Source organism: Pristiophorus japonicus, chromosome 18, assembly GCF_044704955.1.
Source record: "Pristiophorus japonicus isolate sPriJap1 chromosome 18, sPriJap1.hap1, whole genome shotgun sequence".
Classification (NCBI taxonomy): Eukaryota; Metazoa; Chordata; class Chondrichthyes; family Pristiophoridae; genus Pristiophorus; species Pristiophorus japonicus.
Window position 1 is genome coordinate 9,124,167 of NC_091994.1, and position 22,840 is coordinate 9,147,006.

The window sequence follows — 22,840 nt, forward strand, 5'->3', positions numbered from 1 at the left end:
AATATCCTTTCTCACTATTGCTCTGATTTCATCCTTTTACTAAAAATGCCACCTCACCCCCTTTTCCTTTTTCCCTGTCTTTCCTAAATATCGAATATCCTTGGGATATTCAGTTCCCAACCCTGGTCACCTTGCAACCATGTCTCCGTAATTGCAACTATATCGTATCCATTTAAATCTATTTGTGCTGTTAATTCGTTTACCTTATTACGAATGCTTCGTGCATTCAGATATAGTGCTTTTAGATTTGTCTTTTTAACATCATTAGACATTTTAACTTTTTTTTGTACAATAGCCCTATTTGTCTTATCGCTATTTTTTCTTACCTGGACCCTATTTGTTAGTGCACTCTTTTGTTTGTATACTCTGTCCCTTCCTGACATAATCTGGTTATCCTTACCACAATCACTTTCCTGCGTTGCTTCCTTTTCTTTTCTCTTTAGTATTCTAGATTTCTCTCCACTGGGACCCGCCCCCACTCACCCCCCCCCCCCAGACTTATTTAGTTTAAAGCCCTATCTACCTCCCTAGTTATTCGATTCGCTAGAACTCTGGTCACAGCATAGTTCAGGTGTAGTCCGTCCCCACGGAACAGCTCCCTTTTTCCTGAGTATTGATGTCAGTGCCCCATGAATCGAAACCCACTTCTCCCACGACAATCTTTGAGCCACGCATTCATCTCCCTGATTCTATTGACCCTATGCCAATTTGCTCGTGGCTCAGGTAATAATCCAGAGATTATTACCTTTGTGGTTCTACACAGAACAAGTTTGGAATCTGAGATCTTCTGGTTCATATGTCTGAATATCATGCTGCATAGATTTATCCACTAGGCCTTTGGTGAAACTCCAGTCTTTTATTTTTAGCTTAATAATTTAGGATATCTTGGATCTTTCTGCAGTATCTAACACTGCATCTAAACAAATGTCTTATTCTGGAAGTACAGAATCCCCTTCCCCCCCCCCCCCCCTTTCCCCATTGAAAATCTTGGTAAACCATGAATTGCTAGTGAAAAGAGCTCAATGTCCATTTATTCTGTGTTTTAGGAGATCAAAGCCATCAAGAAAAGAATCAGCACTTTATGTATTGACTTCAGCAAAAACCTGAATGAGAACACTACCTTCCTGGAGTTTACACAGGATGAACTGGGTAAGGAAAAAGTTATTTTGTCGATGAAAACAGAATTGGAATTTAGCCCTGTAAATGCCAAATGAAACTATATCCATTTGTGCAGCCAAGTAGTCCTAGGTTTCAAGCACAAGATTATCACCCTTCAGAAGGCTTGTGCATTTTACAGTGGGGTACAGTCTGTCACTATAAGGGTTTAATTGGACCTCAGGCAGACTGATCTTAGATGAATATGACTTCAGGTTACTCATTTATGATCTAGCTTTGGTTGTGGTAATGACTGTCTGCCCTTTTGGAGGGTTGATAACAGAAATTGCCTGACAAATATTAATTGGAGGCAATGGAATAAAACCAATCCAGTGTTGCCATGGTAAGTTAAAAAAAAATATGTTTTTTCTGAATATCTCTTTTTTGAATGTATACCATGGTGGAAAACTTTGAGCAAAAAATATCCTGCTGGATTTTTCTTTCCCGTTTAGCCAATATCTTTAATGTTTTGCCAATATGCTTCTTGTGTGATGCTCTGTCGTCGAGCTACAGTACGTGGACGATGCCTATGTCTGTGCACATACAGAGGCTGAACTCCAGGACATAGTCGACGTATTTACCGAGGCGTACGAAAGCATGGGCCTTATGCTAAACATCCGTAAGACAAAGATCCTCCACCAGCCTGTCCTCACTGCACAGCACTGCCCCCCCAGTCATCAAGATTCACGGCGCAACCCTGGACAACGTGGACCATTTCCCATACCTCGGGAGCAGACATTGACAATGAGATTCAACACTGCCTCCAGTGCAACCTTCGGCTGCCTGAGGAAAAGAGTGTTTGAAGACAAGGCCCACAAAACTGCCACCAAGCTCATGGCCTACAGGGCTGTAGTAATACCCGTCCTCCTGTATGGCTCAGAGACATGGACCATGTACAGTAGACACCTCAAGTTGCTGGAGAAATACCACCAACAATGCCTACGCAAGATCCTAAAAAATCCGTGGGAGGACAGACGCACCAACATTCGTGTCCTCGACCAGGACCCAGCATTGAAGCACTGACTACACTTGATCAGCTCCACTCGGCAGGCCACAACGTTCACATGCTAGACACGAGACTTCCAAAGCAAGTGCTCTACTCGGAACTCCTTCACGGCAAACGAGCCAAAGGTGGGCATTGTTACAGGGACACCCTGAAAGCCTCCCTGAAAAAGTGCAACATCCCCACTAACACCTGGGAGTCCCTGGCCAAAGACCGCCCTAAGTGAAGGAAGTGCATCCCGGAGAGCGCTGAGCACCTCTTGTCTCATCGCCGAGAGCATGCAGAAATCAAGCGCAGGCAGCGGAAAGAGCGTGCGGCAAACCTGTCCCACCTGCCCTTTCCCTCAACAACTATCTGTCCCACCTGTGACAGGGACTGTGGTTCTCGTATAGGACTGTTTAACCACCTAAGGATTCATTGTTAAGAGTGGAAGCAAGTCTTCCTCGATTCCGAGGGACTGCCTATGATGATGCTCTCAATTCATCACCTGAAGTTGCTCCCAGCCATACTATCATCAATGAAAGTATTGCAAGGTGTTAGCCTTGGCTCAGTAGTAGCACTCTCGCCTCTGAGGCAGAAGGTTGTGGGTTCCAGCCCCACTCCAGAACCTGGAGTGTATTATCTAGGCATACACTTCAGTGCCGTACTGTCTGAGGTGTCGTGTTTTGGATGGGTTGTTAAACCGAGGACCTGTCTGCCTTCTCAGGTAGACATGAAAGATTCCATGGCATTATTCAAAGAGCAGAAAAGTTCTCCTGATGTCCTGGCCAACTTTTATCCCTCAAACATCAAAAGTACTTCATTGACTGTGAAGTGATTTGGGACTTCCTGATGGCGTGAAAGGTGCTATTTAAATGCAAGTTCTTTCTTTCTTTATTACTACACCCTCGCACTATACAACTCATAATCCTTTCAGCAGATACAACTAGGTTCAGAATGATAGAGTGTCTCATAGCTAAAGACAACGCAAAAAAAATTGCAGCCTCATGCATTAAGTTTTGCTGAAATACTGATTGCATGGTAGTTTCTGCTTCCAAACCATTCGTTATCCCGTGTCCTTGTTTTGCTAATTGTTTACTCTCCTTTTCCCTTTTTCCTCCTCTTGGGGGAGCAGGTGAAATGTGTGCACCTGTGAGTATGCTCACAGGGTTATAGAGTTGTTGACATTCGAGCTAGGGTGTCCCTGGAGTTGGAGCACACGGTATCCACCGGTACGCTCTCGGCCTTCCAAGAAAAGTGGGCGCTAGAGGGACTGGAGTGCATCATCACCCCCGGCAACCAAATTTTAATTTGATCGTTTAAAGTTTAATTTGTTTAATTTGCCGGTTTTAGTGCCCCTTTAACAAGGGGGCACTTGATTTATAGGTTCACAAAAATAGTTATTGAGTTGTGAGTGACTTAGCTAGTCACATGATGTTCACAAGACTCCATTAAACTTCAGCCAGTTGGGTTCAGGGGATCTACGATGAGTCAGGTGGTTGTGAGCCTGGTGGACGAACTGGTAATGTGTAGTGTGATTGTTAAACCAACTAATTCCTAATAACAATGTGTTGCTATGAATTCTTAAGCAAAGAACCCACGAACCACTACATTGCAGTAGGATTCTGTTGGGAATAATGGTTCCTTAGGTCCCATACCTCTCATACCTCACCCAAGTGGCCATTTTTTGTGTGAGTAAAAAAAATAGTAGTTTCAGCATGGGAGCATCACAGCCGAGCCTGATTCCATCCTCATCTGACATCCTTGCAGCATACTTTCATAGACATAGAAAATAGGTGCAGGAGCAGGCCATTCAGCCCTTCTAGCCTGCACCGCCATTCAATGAGTTCATGGCTGACTGGATAATGATCATTCTGGCACTTTGGCCCGTTCTCCTGTTGTTTTCCCATGGGGGTAAGTACGGAGATCAGTTAGAGTTCCCCAACTGCAGCCCCGATTGAGTTCAGATAACTCGGTGCAGACTGGGGATTGAGCCAGAGACTTTCTTTAACCTCTATGAATGAGTTACATGCTGCATTTACTAGCTAAGCCAGCAGGGATGCACCTCAGTTTCTCATTTCAATCTGGTAGTCTCTTGTTGTGGCATTGAAGATTAATAAGTGATCTGAATAGGTTTCATCCAAGTGATTTCCGTTCAGTGTTGTTGATTTATATTAATATATTGCACTATTAGGTGGTCTCCCTGATGACTTTGTCAGTAGCCTGGAGAAAACAGACAATGGGAAGCTGAAGGTGACACTGAAGTATCCACATTACTTTCCCTTAATGAAGAAGTGTTATGTCCCAGAAACCAGGAAGAGGATGGAGCAAGCCTTTAATTCTCGCTGTATGGAGGTGGGTCAAGTCTTATCGACAGTCTCTAGTCTTTTACATAGAATTTACTGGTCTATGCCGGTGCTTAAATCCACACAAGCCTCCCCCATCTCATCTTATCAACATATCTTTCCAGCCCTTTCTCCCTCATGTACTTGCCTAGTTTCCTCGTAAATCCATCTTTCTCTTTCACCTTAACTACTCCATGTGCTATCGAGTTACATATTCTGACCACTCCGAGAAAAATAAGTTTCTCCAGAATTTCTTATTAGTCTTAGTAGCTCTATCTTTTTAATCCCGGTCACCTTGTCTTTTCTTCATGTTCCTTAATGCCCTTATTCTCCAAGTAAATACCGATCTCCCTTTAAAATGTTGCCTCTGTGATCTGTTGCAATGACATGCTCCATATTCACACAATCTGCTTTCCTGGATGTTTTTCACTGGATAAACTCGAATTCTAAAGATTATGTCCCCTTGTTCTGGATCCCCCTTCGAGAAGAAATCCGTTCCCCTGTCTACATTGTCAATTCCTTTCCTTATTTTAAACACCTTGATCAGATCACCCCTGAATCTCCTCATCAGCCGGGAATATAACCCAAGTTTATACATTCCAGCTAAGCCTGCTCCTCTGCACCCAGTGTACTTTCCAGCAGGAATCACTGGAGTGTGATCAGCAGCAGGAATCTGGGCTGATTTCTCTTTCTCCCTCCCCTCTGTATCCCACAGCAGAGAGACTAATTGTAACACCCCAGCTAAGATCAGCTAGATCCGTTCAAATGGGGTAGAGGGCGGGGGGGGGGGAATCAAATGTGGGACATTCCTGGTCTGCATGGCACAGTACCACACTGGGTGATGCAACTATTCATTGAGAAGTTTCAAAGTATGAGAGAGAGCAGCAAGGAAGTGTATAGAACAAGTTTCCCTCCAAGTCCTGACTTGGAAATATATCCCCATTCCTTCAGCGTCGCTGGGTCAAAATCCTGGCACTCTCTCCCTAACAGCACTGTGGGAATACCTTCACCATATGGACTGCAGCAATTCAGGAAGGCAGCTCACCACCACCTTCTCAAGGGCACTTAGGAATGGGTAATAAACGCCCACACCCCATGAACAAATTTTTATAAAAATAGCTGTTTTATTGCATTGAGGATTACTGGGCAGTTCAGCAAAATGTGATTCTACTTTAAGAAATATTGTTTAGTTTTGAAAACAAAGTCAAAAAGAAATCACTTTCTCTCAACTGATCTAGGACAATGCAAAAATCCTTAAAGAACTGGTGGAACTTCGTACAAAGAAGTCAGGTATTCTGGACTTTAAGACCCACTCGGATTTCATACTCGAAATGAACATGGCTAAGAACAGCAAGAACGTCAACATCTTTCTTGGTAATGAATGTCAGTTTAGAACCATTATTCTTACCTTGGGTGCAGTGAGCTAATGCACTGTCCTTCTCCCTCGAGGATCTAGGTCTGACACCAGCCAGCTGGAAAGGCTCCTTTATAAAATTAACGTACAGTCTGATTTCACTTTTTACTGGATCCTTTTTTGTATCATAGAACTGTTCACAAATTGGCAGTTTTGGGCAGTAGGATTGCTGTTGTGGAAAATGGGAGGAAAAAAACTTGCTGCGGTGCAATAAGGGGTGCTCTTACTGGTTGGGATTGTATGTATGCTCGTGTTGGGTGAGGACAACATTGTAATGAGTCCTAAAATTGAATAAACTGCCTAAAATCTGGACTTACTTTGAAAAAGCTGAGTTGAACTAGAAAATAAATAACGGAGGCAATTTTAACTCTGCCGTGCGAAAATGGGATAGTAGCGCTCCGAAAATCATGGGAATTCACTTGCTGTCCCATTCTCACCTGCCGCCATTTTGGTTGGGGTCTCAAGTGGCCTATCCAGTAGTCCTTAAAGGGACCGCTTCACACTGTTGCTGAAAGAATATGTTTTATGTTTTACAACATTTTCAATTTGTTTGGTTTCCTTTTAATTTTTATGGGCCAGGAGGATCTTCTGAATGGCTACCATCCCATTCACACCGACATCCCCAACCAGCGAGCACTGAAACAGCACTCGCAGCTCACCGGGAATATGGAAATGAGGCTCGGGCCTTGTACAGAGGACACCTGGGGGCAGTATCAATGCTTCTTGGGGGCGGATTTTCGGCTCCGCTCCATTTTTCGCCCCCGGAGCGGCGACAATGGCGGCGGTGAGGCGTTCTGGGCGGGCGGTCAGCCTCCAGCGTCCCGCGGTGATCCTTGGGTAGCGGTTTAGCGGCGGCGCTGAGCAGCACCACCTGGAAGAGCTGCGCCTGGTGTGCAACACCCCTGATTGTAACACTGGCGCGAGTTTTGACTCTTGCCTGACCCGTAAGCCCCGAAGCCCTTCCTGTAGTGAATGCCTGGGAAATCATGCGGTCCCACAGCGGAGAGGTAAGTAATGGAATCCTAAGGTAGGTGTGCTTGTTTTTTGTTTTAATTTTTTTTGCAATTTGTGTTGTGGTGGCGTGGGCTATGTGTTGGGAATGTTTTTGTGGCTTTCCCCAGCCCCCCAGGTGTGTCTCGGAGCGCTCCTGGCCCAGCTCTTTAGCTCGGGAGTTTCCCACGCTCCTGTCCAAGAGAGGGGTACGTCTCCCTTAGCACTGCGCCCCCGACTCCGGGCCTAGCTGCCCAATGTTACATACATGAGACGCAAACTGTTCCCGGGCGCAAACTTTACCGCCCCCCAGGCGTCTCTCGGAGCGCTCCCGGCCCAGCTCTTTAGCTCGGGAATTTCCCACGCCCATGCCCAAGAGAGGTGTACAATATCTCCCTTAGCGCTGCGCCCCCTGACTCCGGGCCCAGCCGCCCAATGTTACTTATTGCGGTACAAACTGTTACCGCCCCGCCACGATTACCGTCCCAAAAACATCACTGCCGAAAATCCAGCCCTTAATCTTTCATATTCATATTTCAGATGAACTAGCACGGAAGTTGAAACCACTTGGTGAGGAGGAGAGGGCAGTGATCATAGACCTGAAGAAGGATGAGTGTGAGAAGCGAGGGCTGGATTTCGATGGTATTATAAATGCCTGGGATCTGCGTTACTACATGAACCAGGTGGAGGAGTTCAAGTACTTTGTGGATCAGAATCTACTGAAGGAATATTTTCCGATGGAAGTGGTAACGTCTGGCCTGCTGGGAATCTATCAGGAACTGCTGGGATTGACCTTTCAACTCATTGAGAAGGAACCTGTGTGGCACGAGGACGTAAAGCTGTATTCGGTGAAAGACTCGGCGACTGGAGAGTTGATGGGGCAATTCTACTTAGATTTATATCCAAGGTGATTTCTTAATCTATGTTCAAAAACATAGATAGTCCTGCACCAAATCACAGTTCATTAAAGGGCCCTCTAATGTCATTATCAAAACAATATCTGGGTGAAATGCATCGCGTGCTGTGAAACGGATCCAGATGGACTAGAAAGTCTTGATCCCTGGTTTGTGTTGAATTAGCTGATATCAAGTAGGTCAGTAGATGGGACAGCACAATTAACCTCTGGACGAGAGGGAGGGGCCGGGGGGTGGGGGCGGGGGTGTGGTTGGGGGGGTGGCAGGAGGGAGGAGAAAAAATCAGCTAGGGTTCCTGTTCCTGATTAGCATCCAGTGACTCTTGTTGGAAAGTACGTGTGTGGATGTGAATGAAAGAACTTTTCTAGCATCTTGGAAACATCCCAAAGTGCTTCACGTACAATAAATTTCTTTTGAAGTGCAGTCACTGTTGTGTGAGCAAAAGCGGCAGCTCTTTGGTGCAGTTAGAACCTACACATAGCAAGTGAGATGAACAGCAAGTTAATTTCTTTTTGGATGGATTTGGTTGAAGGAGAACAGTTCTGGTCACCGCATTACAGGAATGATGTGATTGCACTAGAGAGGGTACAGAGGAGATTTACGAAGATGTTGCCTGGACTGGAGAATTTTAGCTATGAGGAAAGATCGGATAGGCTGGAGCTGTTTTCTTTGGAACAGAGGAGGCTGAGGGGAGACTTGGTTGAGGTGTATAAAATTATGAGCGGCCTAGATAGAGTGGATAGGAAGGACCTGTATTCCTTAGCAGAGAGGTCAATAACCAGGGGGGCATTGATTTAAAGTACTTAGTAGAAGGATAAGAGGGAAGTTGAGGAGAACTTTTTTCACCCAGAGGGTGGTGGGGGTCTGGCACTCACTGCCTGAAAGGATGATAGAGGCAGAAACAACTTGGATATGCTGTAACCTACACACCAAGAGCTGGAAAGTGGGATTCGGTTGGATCACTCTTTTTTGGCCGGCACAGACACGATGGGCCGAATGGCCTCCTTATGTGCCATAAATTTCTGAGAGAAAAGTTGACCAGGATCCCACAGCAGATTTATATTCCAGTGAGGAGAACTCGTATATAGTGCCAGAAGATCTCTAACATTCTGGACCACTTGAAGAGAGAGGCTGTTTAAGTCGGACTAGTATGAAGGCACCTCTGGCAGTTGCAGTGCTGAAATGTCAGCCTATGTTTGAGGAGATCGGGATCAGGCTGAGCTGTGATGGTTCACCGTTGAATAGCCAGCCAGTACTCACTATCTTGGCTCACGGATGAAGAATGGCTCCTTGAGCTGCAGATTTCAAGTAACATGGGGAGAAAATTGTAGTGAGGATTTGTAGAGCTATGGGGAAAGAACAGGGGAGTGGAACTGCTCTTTCAAAGAGCTGACCTGGGCACGATGAACTGAATAGCCTCTTTCTGTGCTGTATGATTCTGTGATAAAACAAAATATTTTTCACTCCTTTATTCAACGTTACAGATTCTGGTAGAATAGGCCTTAAACTCAGCAAAAATAAAAGTAGTTAAGATCTCTGTGGCTATATCTAAAAATATTGGGAAATATCGATGCGATGGCACTGGCTGTTTTTACATAGAATGGACAGCACAGAAACAGGCCATTCGGTCCAACCAGTCCATGCCGCCGTTTATGCTGCACTCAAGCCTGCTCCCTCCCATTCTTCTTCTAAATCTATCAGCATAACCCTGTATTTCCTTCTCCCACATGTGCTTTTCTAGCTTCCCCTTAAATGCATTGATACTATTCGCCTCAACTACCCCTTATGCTCGTGAGTTCCACATTCTCACCACTCTCTGGGTAAAGAAGTTTCTTCTGAATTCCCTATTTGATTTCTTGCTGACTATCTTATATTGATGGAGTCTAGGTTTGCTCTTTCCTACAAGTGGAAACAATGTCTACTCAATATTGCTAAATTATTTTGCATTTTTAGTATTATTAGAGGAGAAAGTATTTTTCATCTCACTGATTTAGGTTCTTATTGACAACATTGCATAATAATTATTTGCTAAATGGCTATTTCAGGGTACGGCTTGTTGTTGCCTGTGCATTCATTGATAGAATGTCCAGAACTTTCTCAATGTAAACTGAACCTCAAGGGCTGGATTTTCCTTCACGAGGCTGTCCGAGCTCCGCCGGGAAATGGGCCAGGGTACTGCTCGGGGAGATAGGAAAGCTGTACTGTTTTGGTTTCATTTGTCAAAGTCATGGCATACAAGTGTCTTTTTATTATTGAGGCACCCAGATAAAGGGTCCTTAGAGCAGATAACAACCAAGATTGCAAAATGTGGGTTGGGCTAAGCTTGTTTTTTTTTTTCTAAAACCAATTAATTGTAACATGAAGAAAGGTGAGGAGTTCCACAGTATTGAGTTCCTGGGTCTAAATGATTTTGAGTAGAACATGGTGGGATAAGTTTAGCTCTGAACCTAGTAAAGTTGCAGAAAGAGGAAGGATGTGGTGTATTTAGTGCTGAAGAGGAACAAGAGAAGAAATATCAGGGAAGCAATGACCATAGAATAGTATCCATAAAGTAGAGGAAGATAAAGAACAGAGAATAGGGTTGTTCAGATACAATTCTTCTCTCACCATTGTCCGTCACTTGATAAGCTTTCTTTTGTAACCTGCCCAGGAGTAGGATAGAGGTGCTTCAGGTGTCTTGAGCTATGAGAGTAATGTTCAAGTCTTGAATTAATATAAATTCAACATACAGCTGATTGTAATCCAAGAAGTAAATTCCAATCATGCCCATTGTAAACAAAACCAAATTAAAGTATGACCTTTCTCTGCAAACTATATAAGACAGTACTGTATCAGGTTATGGATATTTGATTTATTTGTTCCTGGAATGTGGGTGTTGCTAGCAAAGCCAACATTTATTACCCATTCCTAATTGCCCTTGAGAAGGTGGTGGTGAGCCGCCGCCTTGAACTGCTGTAGCCCGCGTGGTAAAGGTAATCCCATAATGCTGTTAGGGAGGGAGTTCCAGAATTCTGAACCAGCGACGAGGAAGGAACGGTCGATATATTTCCAAGTCAGGATGGTGTGTGACTTGGAGGGGAACGTGGAGGTGATGGTGTTCCCATGCACCTGCTGCCCTTGTTCTTCTAGGTGGTGGAGGTCGCGGGTTTCTGAGGTGCTGTCGAAGAAGCCTTGGTGAGTTGCTGCAGTGCATCTTGTTGATGGTACACACTGCAGTCAGGATGGTGGAGGGAGTGAGTGTTTAAGGTGGTGGATGCGGTGCAATAGCAACCACCAGAGGAGTTGATATCCTTGTTTGTTTTACAGGGAGGGAAAGTATGGACATGCTGCTTGCTTTGGCCTTCAGCCTGGATGCCTGCTATCTGACGGTAACAGACAGATCACAGTGGCAGCTATGGTGGCAAACTTCACCAAGCCAACTCCCAGTGCTCCATCATTACTTCAACACGATGAGGTGGAGACCTACTTCCACGAGTTTGGTCACGTAATGCATCAGATCTGCTCCCAGGTAAGAACCCTTCCCCGCCCGACACTGCCATTATGGTTGCTGCTGTTGGACTCAATGTCCTGAAATCCAGGGTTTTTCCTCCCCTCCAGGCACCAATTCCTGCAATGCTGCAGTACTAGCAGTCCTTCATTACATGTTACAGAGGGATGTACAGCACAGGCCATTCGGCCCAACCAGTCCGTGCCGGCATTTATGCTCCACATGAGCCTCCTCCCATTCTTCCTCATCCAACTTTATTCCCTTCTCCCTCATGTGCTTATCTAGCTTCCCCTTAAATGAATCTATATTATTCGCCTCAATCACTCCCTGTGGTAGCGAGTTCCGCATGCTCATCACTTTCTGGGTAAAGAAGTTTCTTCTGAATACCCTAGAATTATGAAACCAGTAAAAAGAAATGAGAGAAAGAGAACAAAAGACTTGCATTTATATAGCGCCTTTCACAACCTCGAGACGACCCAACATGCTTTGCAGCCAATGAAGTACTTTTGAAGTGTAGTCACTCATGTAATGTAGAAAATTCCCACAGCCAATTTGTGCATAGCAAGCTCCCAGAAACTGCAATGGAATAAATGACAAGATCATCTGTTTTAGGTGTTGTTTGAGGGATAAATACTGGCCTGTTGCCATTCATCATGTGTGAGCCTCGACAATATATATTGGCGGGTTATTTGATTTTGGAATACGCCACAGCTGAGCCTGAAACTGTTCTTGCCCATGCGCCTTCCAACAAAGTCCAGCGAGTGACTAAGGAATGGGAACACTGATTTTCTCTCTTTATATAGTTTTGCCAACTTTTCTTCATTGTTCTTAAACCTTGATCGTGGGGATGACCTCACTTTCTATTTTGCTTCATGAGCTGCCAGGCTTGACTGCTGTCGACAAAGACAGATAATACCAAGCTCTTGCAGGTCTTAAATTTAGTATTTATGTAACTTTCATATCTTTGACAGCTGCAGAAAAATACCAGCCATGTTGCCAATTCTCGCATTCACTTCCTTTCTTCACTTCTTACATTACCAGGCTCCCCCAACAAATGAAATAACTCACATCCTCCAAGAGCTCCCCCAGGAGGGACAATTCCTCATTGACAATCAGTCTTTGTGGTCTATGGGGCCGAAATTGATGAAGGCCAAGGGCTGCCCAAAGGACCGCTGATGGCCGTCGAGGTACCTGACGGTACTCTGGGCGGGGTTTTCAGCAAAAAGGTCCTTTTGAAAGGGCGGCCGCGACAAAAGAAGGACATGTGCCGTCAATTTGGCGGCAGCGGGGGGGGGGAAGCTCTCGTTCTCGGCGACAAAGGTGCTTGCCGCCCAAGTGCCGGCGAGGATGGAGTCGGGCCCACGGAGGGTCAAAGAGCTGCAAATAAAAAGCATTTAAAAAAAAAAAAAAAAATTATTTTAACCGGGAGACCTTCAGGGGACCCCCATCAAGGTAAGTCACTGAAAAGAAAATGTTAAAAAATTGAATACTAACCTTTTTTTTCAGGACTTCATACTCCCTGCTGGGATAGACCACGCAGCGGTCCATCCCCGTTCTGGCGCCAACTCCTGCCCGCACCAATCTGGCATCTTGGCAGGCAGGAGCTCAGTTGCGCCACTTGCCAGCGGGCGGTTCCCGGCGGTTCTCCCCTCCCGCCTGCTCCAGAGCAAATCGACACTGGCACTGGGCACAACTCGAGGAGGAATGTCAGCGGCAGTGGGCGGTAAGGCCATCAATTTCGGCCCCTTAGTCTTTGGTAACTGAGAGAAACAAGTTTGTTCCCATACCGTGGCTTTGAATGTTGGTGCTCATTGCCACTGACCCCACCTCACCTCCTACTTAAAGAGGAAATTGATAAAGGGTGAGGTATAGAAATGTCTGAAATGAGCCATCGGGAGGAAGGTGCCCTTTATGTAGTTCATGGTCAAGATTGTAATGTTGCCATTGGTAGTAATGAGTTTCTTAATAGGTAATTGCCTCTGTGACTCTCCTGTTGGTAACCTGGGCTTACATTTGGTTGCATATGACATGTAGAAGACCCTACAAGGTATTGTCACTTTTACAGTCAAAACTCTGCTTCTATTGGTGTGTCTCAGCTGTTTGAACTCATCTCATAAAACGCTGTCTAAAGGGTCCTTTGATTGCTCAGTTGGCAACTGCCCTACTCCATGAGGAACTGAATCAGCAGACCAGGAAGGCGCTCGGTTTGATCCCCAGGATGTGGTGTTGGCTGATTTCACCCAGGCTGCAACCCCTGCTCAACTCGGCTAGAGGGGGAGGAAAACAAGCTGCTACTGATGGTGATCCAGTGACTCCTGATGACAATTACACGTGCATGGGCTTTGGCTGTGGTGCCTCCCCTGGCAAAACCTCTTGGGCGAGGTATCTGGTAACTGAAACTGTAACCCATTGAGTCAGCACCTTAAGGAGAGAAAGAGAGACTTGTATTTATATAGCGCCTTTCACGACCACCAGACATCACAAAGCGCTTTACAGCCAATGAAGTCACTGTTGTAACGTGGGAAATGGCAGCAGCCAATTTGCGTACAGCAAGCTCCCACAAACAGCAATGTGATAATGACCAGATAATCTGTTTTTGAAGGAGGGATAAATATTGGCCAGTACATCAGGGCTAACTCCTCTGCTCTTTTTCGAAATAGTGCCATAGGACCTTTTTCGTCCACCTGAAAGGGCAAACGGGACCTCAGTTTAACACCTTATCCGAAAGACGCACCTCCGACAGTGCAGCGCCCCTCCAGCACTGCACTGGAGTGTCAGCCTACATTTATGTGCTCAAGTTCCTGGAGAGGGACTTGAACCCACAACCTTCTGACTCAGAGACTAGTGTGCTACCCACTGAGCCCCAGCGGACACTTAGAGATGGCGATGGGAGACAGGTGTGGGGAGAAGTTGTTTTTCATACAGTTAAACCAAATCCCATGTTTGTGAAGTGAGTTGACGCAGCGATCCTATTATTGTCTGATAGGCTGAATTTGCCATGTTCAGTGGAACACACGTTGAGCGAGATTTTGTGGAGGCTCCGTCTCAGATGTTGGAGAACTGGGTTTGGGAGAAGGAACCCCTACTCCGGATGTCCAAGCACTACAAGGATGGGAGCGTGATTCCACAAGATCTGCTGGAAAAGCTCCTCAAGTCCAGGCTAGCTAACACTGGTAGGTATTACACCTGTGTAGCCTTACAGCAAATGAACAGGCGAGCAAATGCTAAGAGCGCTCAGGTGGTTTACATCAAAGTTGTATTTCTTTTGCATTTTGTGTCTGTTGCAGGCATTCCATTGATGGATTTATTAAAATGGCACTTTTTGATAATGTGGCATTATCAGTAGGCACATAGGGGCCGAAAACACAGCGCATCTATTGTGTTTCGACTGACTTTACCGCAGCGGTAGATGCCTCTTGCGCGAAATTCCGCTCTTTGTTTTTTTTTCCGAGCGGCCCGGAAGTCCGTCATAATGGGGGGGGAAGTGTGGCGGTGAGCGGAAGTTCGGTAAGTAGAGGGGCTGGAAGTGGCATGTCAGCACGTCTTTCCCTTCACTTAAAGGGGAAAGCCTCTGCGATTCTTTAAGTTAGGTCCGCTGGGCCACCAGGTGGGTTTCAGCCGGACCAGCGACTTGGCACCCAAGATGGGGTGCCAGGCTGCCTGTTGGTGGCCCGGCTGAATTGTCTGCCCGACATGGAAGTCGGCCAACAACAACAAATAAGATGGCGGCCGTGGCAGTAGGTCCTCCCCTTTAATGGCAGCCCCAACGCCGTTTTAGAAACACTCCAAGCTCAGTGCACCGACAGAAAAAGCTGTTGGTGGCACCGAGCGGCAGGAGCAAGATTTTCTGCGTGGAATTCTATGTTCGGAAGGGGGGGGGGGGGGGCACATAGGTGGTGCGCGCGCTCTGATGACGTACTTAGGATGGATCGGTAGCAACGGAGCGGTAGTGGGGGGGGGGGAGCGGGATACCACCAGGATACCGCAGGAGCGGAATTTTCAAAATGGCGGTAACAGGCCTTAATGGAAGGGGCACTTTTGGCCCCATGGTGTTCCTGTAGCTGACTACACAATACCGGTAATATCGCTGTTGTGGAAATCATTTGTGCACCTCACTTTTTTGTGGGTTCCAAGCAATGTTCCCTTTTTTTGTGTCGTGCGGCCCCTTTAAAGGGCTGGGCGGCCCATTCAAAAATTCGCGCATGCATGGTTTTCGCATTTAAACGCTGTAGAGCTGGCAGCGCGGGGGCTCCAGAGCACTGTCAAACCTCGCAGCTTAAAGGGAACATTGGTCCCTAGAGCTGCAGTCAGAGGTAACACAAATGTGGAGCGCCAGTCTCCTGCCCCACTACTGAGAACTGAAGGCAGACAGTCAAAGAAAGCCAGGGAGAGTGGTGTGCAAGGGGCAGTTTCTAAAAGGCATAAAATATACATTTATATATTTTTTTATTAAAATTCCTATCTGAAAGAGTATCTTTTTGTCAATCCAGGAAGCAGCTTGGAGATGATCTACCATAAATGGAGGCCCATGTTTTTGTGTTGCTTCTGATAAATATCCTGATCCCGCTCAGGTTATACATTTGATGGTTCTATGTCACTGATATCCTTTCCAACCCTCCACACCCATCCCACCAGAATGAGAGTATTTTATATTGGCTGGGGTCTGAAGGTTGACACCTGAGCAAAATTGCTTTTGAGTTTATTTCTGGCACCGTGGCAAGGGTTATACTTGGGTTCAGTTCTCCACAGCAATGAATTGCTGTGGAAGGTGTCAGGCAAAATTCAGGCCACTCCCTGCAGAGGAGAGAAGAAAACCAGAGGGAGATAAGCATTTGCTTCTTCTTGGAATCTTCAGAGAGACGTTAGCTTAAATATTCACTTCCTCCACCACCGGCGCACTGTGGCTGCAGTGTGCACCATCTACAAGATGCACTGCAGAAACTCACCAAGGCTTCTTCAACAGCACCTCCCAAACCCGCCACCTCTACCACCTGATTTGGAAATATATTGCCGTTCCTTGAGCGTCGCTGGGTCAAAATCCTGGAACTCTCTCCCTAACAGCACTGTGGGAGTACCTTCAGCACACGGACTGCAGCGGTTCAAGAAGGTGGCTCACCACTTCCTTCTCGAGGGCACTTGGGGATGGGCAATAAATGCCTGCCTTGCCAGCGACGCCCATATCCCATGAACGAATTGAAAAAGCAAGGGCCTGGGAGCAATTTGTCTACTTGCTCTTCTGATCACAATATTGCTAGCTTGGGATACCAAGGCAGGCAGGGAAACTAGGAAGAAGATTCATGCTATTGCAAATTAACAAACTATTTTTCTCTCTCCTTCAACAGGTCTCTTTAATTTGCGACAGATAATTTTGGCAAAGGTTGACCAATCGCTGCACATGAGCACGAACATGGATGTGGATGCCAAAGAAGAATACGCCAGGCTGTGTAAAGAGATAATGGGAGTTCCAGCAACACCAGGTAACTGAAAAGAAAGTCTCTCCTTTTCTGGCTTTGATGCACATAGAAAGAAAGACTAGCATTTATATAGCCCCTTCGTGACCTTGGGACATTGCAAAGCGCTGGACAGCCAAAGAAGTATTTTTGAAGTGTAGTCACTGCTGTAATGTAGGAAACGCGGCAGCCAATTGGCACACAGCAAGCTCCCACAAACAGCAATGTGACAATGACCAGCTAATCTGTGTTAGTGATGTTGATTGAGGGATAAATATTGGCCCCAGGACACTGGGGATAACTCCCCTGCTCTTCGAAATAGTGCCATGGGATCTTTTACATCCACCTGAGGGTTTAACGTCTCATCCGAAAGACGGCATCTCCAACAGTGCAGTGCTCTCTCAGCACTGCACTGGAGTGTCAGCCTAGATTTTTGTGGTCTCTAGCATAGCCATCCAGCCCAGATGAACTGAGACCAATTGAGGCGCCCTGCTGCTTTGTCGGAGGTACGCTGCCTCAGCATAGACTGGGCATTAAACCTGGGGACCCTTCTGGTCTGTGTGGTGTAGACACTGGCTTAGTCAATGGAGCCATCAGTGAGCTGCTGTTTATTGTTTGTTTGATGTGGCTGCTTCTCCCTCCTGCCCCCCAACCCCCCCCCGCCCCCCCCTCCCCATGCAAGGAAGAAGCTTCTATTTGCTCTGTGATACAGCTAAGTAATAACATGTATAGCATTGCATGTACCCTCTCTGTAACCTAACACAAACCTGGCTAGATCTCTCCTATGAAAATGTACATAAATATAAATGACACTAAATATTAATACATTGACTTAGGTTTTTTAAAGGTGAGAAGATAATATCATTGTATTTATTTTTCAGGAACTAATATGCCAGCCACATTTGGGCACCTGGCTGGGGGATATGATGCCCAGTATTACGGTTATCTCTGGAGTGAGGTCTACTCCATGGACATGTTCTACACCCGATTTCGACAAGAGGGTGTCATGTGCTCAAAGGTACTGATTAGTTTTTACCCAGAGTACTAATTTCTGTTTTTTAAAAAAACTGATATCCAAATCTGTAACCAGATTGTTTTTACAAGATAGGTTACTAAATACGAAGAGGCGAGGGCCCAGGGGCAGCACGGGCCAGCCTACACTGTGATATGTGTGTGCACTAGGTCCGTGCAGAGCTGGTCTCCAGTCGTCTTGGTTAACCCTTGCCACTGGACCAAGACCTAGCTCTGTCAAGCCCGTGTGGTGGCTGGTGTGCAACGGTCACCACACGTTTTAAAAAAAAAAAAAAAAAAAAATCCACGCACAGGCATCTTCCACCCTTCAGGATGTAGTTCGGGACCTGGAATATTGGGTCCTTCATTGAAACACCTGTGAACTAACTCATCCCTTTTCGGTGTGGACTGCCTGTGATGATGGTGACTAAATACTGATCAGAAGCAGGGACCCTAGCACTGACTGTCGAGGCAGGTTATATTGTCTAAAATGCTTGGCTACAGTGCCAGTACAAGTAAACACCCTGGGGAAAGGGGGAGTGGTGCTGTCAAGAGTTTACAGCACAGAAGAAAGCCAATCATATTTGTGCTGGCTCTTTACTAGAGCAATTCAAAACGAATCCCCCAAACACGTCTCTCCCCGGGGCCCTGTATTTTCCTCCACTTCAAATATTTATCCAATTTTCCCTTCAAAGATGCAATGGTTTCTGACGGAGCTACTCTCTGTGACAAAGCAGTCCATGCTCCATCAGCCCGCTATCTTTACGTAAAGAAATATCTCTTAACCTCTCCCCTTACTCTCAGTGACAATTTTAAGTCACTGACTCCCTCGCTAGAATCCTATTCACACTTTCAAAACCCTTCCTAATTTTACAAACTTCAATTAAATCTCCTTTTAGCCTTCCCTTCTCAGAAATTTGGAAATCCTTTGAACATATTGTAGAGCAATTTTTAAAAATTGCTGCTCTCTCTGCTTTGTCCAGTTGCATTTTAAATCTGTAGCCTGATTGCAGTTGATTGTGGAGTTATATTGCAACTTTTGTGTCAATGCAAGTTTGGTGCACATTTGACATGGAAGTGCACATTGAAAGTGGCATTATAACTCCCAACGCATGTCCCAGTGTGAAGGCAATAAAAACCAGGTGATGTGAGATGCCCCCCTCCCACCACCACCGCCAGGAAGCTGTGTCACAACGTTTGGGTTTGACATCATGTAGAATATGACTCACTGCAGTGTCAAGCCAAGTTGAAAAGGCACAAATGACCCGCTGGACCTTGTAGGCACTTTATAAAATTGTTACAATCTTTTTAATGTTATGAGAAAGCAGGTACGCCAACTCGCATATTCCCAACATTAAAGAATAGTGCACATACTTAGAATTTACAGCACAGAAATTGGCCATTCACCCCATTTGGCCCATGCTGGTGTTTCTGCTCCACACCAGCCTCCTCCCTTCCTACTTCATTTAACCCTATCAGTATATCCTTCTATTCCTTTCCCATGTAATTAACCAGCTTCCTCTTAAATGCATCTATGCTGTTTGCCTCAACTACTCCCCATGTGAAGAGAGGTCTGCTAGTAGCCTGACTGCAGCTCATAGTCAGCAGCACCACACAACTTGCTGGTTGCTCCTTCCATTTTACAGCTACTGTCCCTAATACAATATAATCACAGCCAAGTCCTGTTTTTTCTTCGTTGTGCAAACTTTCCCAACGGGCAAGCTTATTATAAATTAGCACTTGATGAAAATGCACCCTATTCACTGTTAAAAGAGCCCCCTAACCTATCCATTTTGTGCTCGGCTTGTATCTAGGTCGGTGTGGATTACCGAAACTTCATTCTTAAACCGGGCGGTTCTCTGGATGCCGAGGAGATGCTAAAACATTTCTTGGGGCGTGAGCCAAAGCCGGAGGCCTTCCTACTGAGCAAAGGGCTAACGGTGGATCAGGACAAGCACTCTGCCCCTTCTGCCTGCTGAGGCTATTCGTTTCACTGTACATCGTGTGAGCACCGATCTCCTTCCACTGTGGCACAAGAATCTCTCCTTATATCACAAATGGACTGCTCTGCAAATGGATTTTTTTCCGAATGTTAATTTATTGCACAACTGCAGCGGGGCAGCAGGTTAGCTCCCCACGTTGTAGCAGAAGCCTTGTATTAAACCCGACGAAACAGGACAGATGATAATTTATGTGAACTCTTTTCAAATGTAACCTCTGCATAATCAATGGGGAAAGAAGGTCGATGAAACAAGCTCCTTTCACATAAATAGACCCTTCAGCGCAACAGTTGGGGGTGGCGGAATTTCCTTCAGCGTCCCTGGGCAGGAGAGGGGGCCAGCCAGCCGAGGTTGTTGCTCTTGATCCTCACCCAGCGACACCATGCTGGATAGGCCGTGTGTGAGGACGTTGAGTGAGGAAAAGATTAGGCTTGGTTGTGATGCCTTCCAGAGTAGGATAGCTTGCCACTACTCACTGTCTACACCTAACATAGAAAGTAGATGCAGGAGTAGGCCATTCTGTCCGTCAAGCCTGTACCACCATTCAATATGATCATGGCTGATCATGCAACTTCAGTACCCCATTCCTGCTTTCTCTCCATACCCCTTGATCCCTTTAGCCGTGAGGGCCACATCTAACTCCCTTTTGAATATATCTAACGAACTGGCCTCAACAACTCTCTGCGGTAGAGAATTCCACACAGGTTCACCATTCTCTGAGTGAAGAAGTTTCTCCTCATCTCGGTCCTAAATGGCTTACCCCTTATCCTTAGACTGTGAGGCACAGCTACTTGGGCAGAGGGCACCAACGTCCATACCCCTGGGAGAATCCGGCACCTTCAGGAGCGATGGTGGAAGGAATATCCCACTTGGTGTTAGCAATAAATAGTTACCTTTTACAAATCGGCAAGAAAGCAACAAAGGCATCTAAATGTCAGAGCGAACAAATTCATGGCCTGAGATTAGAACTTAAATACTTAATTACAGATACAAAAACCAAGGGGACCTGTTTGTGACAGTGTGCTTGTTTTCTACACTTTTCTTTCCCTTTTAAGTTTAGCTCTGTGATGAGAAGAAAATGCAGGTTAAAGGAAATGTAGGTTAATCCGATGACCGTGGTGTTTGAAACCAATGACTAAAGTTCCCCGGAAGCCTGGTGGGTAAATGTACTGCACCACGTGGCACTCAGCCACACCAACCAGGAAGGCTCCCAGTTTGTGCTCCCTTAGCTACTCTCAACTGGAGACACTACATTTGGTTTGCACACCTGTTTTAGGGGGGGGGGTGGGGTGGAATCTGCCAGCACCCCTGCTCCTGAATGCTATCCAACAACTTTATTTGAAACGCTGCTGCACGAGTGATGGGAGGAGAGCCTCTGCCGCTGTGGAATTGTATCTAAGCACGAGAATAAAGGCAGAAAATTAGAGAAGAAACATAATTTGGGTTTAATAGTGCATTATATTCCTTTTAGCTTTGGTCCTAGTTGCAACTGGAGGTGATATGGGTGTGGGCTAACTAATCATATGTGATGTGCGTTTATAATATTTATGCTTTGAACACTCGTCAAACTAATTTTTAAAGGAAAAATAATTTCAGTAATCAGAAATGACACCCTCCCACATGGGAGGGTATTTATCTAACTTTGTGCCCAAGTTCACAATCAACAGTGGCCTGCTCGAGGGTTACTTGGGAGTGTTCCACTACACTGTGACAAGATGGTGCCATGGGGGTTTGTGTCCATGCATCCTCACCTGGTGAGATCCTGATTTCACAATCAGGCAGTTGCTGAATGTATTTTCTCTGGTCGGTGAACATTGGGATAACCTTCAGAAAATGCTGGAAATCTCAGCGGGTAAGGTAGCATCTGTGGAGAGAAACAGAGCTAACGTTTCGGCTCTGTGACCCTTTGTCAGAACTGAAGTGTCTGTGTCTGAAGACGTGCGTTCTGACGAAGGGTCGCAGACCTGAAACGTTATCTCTGTTTCTCTCCACAGATGCTGCCTGACCTGCTAAGATTTCCAGCATTTTCTGATTTTATTTCGGATTCCAGCATCCACAGTATTTTGCTTTTGTATTGGGATAACCTTGTCTCCTTAGTGTTTTCTCTCACGAGCGAGCAAGAGGAGAGGGAACTGCGTTACATCCCAGATGAGCTGCAGGTTAAGTCCCAGAGACACACTGAGCCACTGGGAGCTAAATGTAGAGGAGCACATGTGGTCTTCTGGCAGCAGAATGAGTGCGACTGCTGTACGATAGCGGGAACTGAAACCACTGTGGAAATGGATGACAAAGGTCTTCTGTGCAAGCAGAGTGTACAGTGAATAACCAGCGAGAATTAATTTTCTTAGTAGTCTGAATCGTGGCTTTTATCAACTTTGTCAACTTCTCAGGGGTAGAGATGCTATATAACATGCCCAGTGAGTAGTGCGCTCGTAATAAATCAGTGTCATGAGATTTGACTGTATGTGATGCAAAGTGTTCTCTTTAAAAAAAATAAAAAGACTTGCATTTATATAGCACCCTTCACGACCACCGGACATCCCAAAGCGCTTTATAGCCAATGAAGTGCTTTTTGAAGTGTAGTCACTTTTGTAGTGTAGGAAACGCGGCTGACAATTTGCGCACAGCAAGCTCCCATAAACAGCAGTGTGATAATGGCACAGTGGTGACTCACTTGTCAAGAGCCACAATCGCAACCAGTATCTTTCTCAGACACTTCTGTGCTCCCGCCCCATAGAGTGCTGAGGGATGTGGGTCTGGACCTGTGATTTTTATATTTTCAGTGAGATATTAGGTCAAAGGCTGATTTTATCGCACGGCAAGGCTGCTAATAAGTGACTACAGCTTCCCCCCCCACCAACACTCCCCCACACACACACACACACACACACAGTTCTCACCCATTATTAAACTCTTTACATTATTACGTTGTCTTATGACACCCAAGCATTTTTGTGCTTTTCTAATGGTGTGGTTTGGTAACTGCATTAGCAGTTGGGAGTCTAGTGGCGTTATTATAACTGGGAATAATTATAAAGATAAGGCATGTTTTAAATACAGATAAAATATATGCAACAACAAAATACCTGAGC

General features: G+C 45.8%; 1 protein-coding gene across 1 annotated transcript in view; it reads left to right on the forward strand.

Moving 5' to 3' along the window:
* The window catches only part of LOC139228542 (thimet oligopeptidase-like), a 54,973-nt gene extending 32,713 nt beyond the window's left edge, over window positions 1–22,260 (forward strand). The window contains exons 4-12 of the mRNA XM_070859636.1: window positions 1,047–1,149; window positions 4,332–4,492; window positions 5,721–5,856; window positions 7,427–7,793; window positions 11,107–11,308; window positions 14,274–14,460; window positions 16,630–16,764; window positions 17,619–17,755; window positions 19,563–22,260. Of these exons, the coding sequence (XP_070715737.1) occupies window positions 1,047–1,149; window positions 4,332–4,492; window positions 5,721–5,856; window positions 7,427–7,793; window positions 11,107–11,308; window positions 14,274–14,460; window positions 16,630–16,764; window positions 17,619–17,755; window positions 19,563–19,727 (1,593 nt within the window). The 3' untranslated portion in view covers window positions 19,728–22,260. The remainder of the gene's footprint in view (window positions 1–1,046; window positions 1,150–4,331; window positions 4,493–5,720; window positions 5,857–7,426; window positions 7,794–11,106; window positions 11,309–14,273; window positions 14,461–16,629; window positions 16,765–17,618; window positions 17,756–19,562) is intronic.
* Window positions 22,261–22,840: the final 580 nt, after the last annotated feature.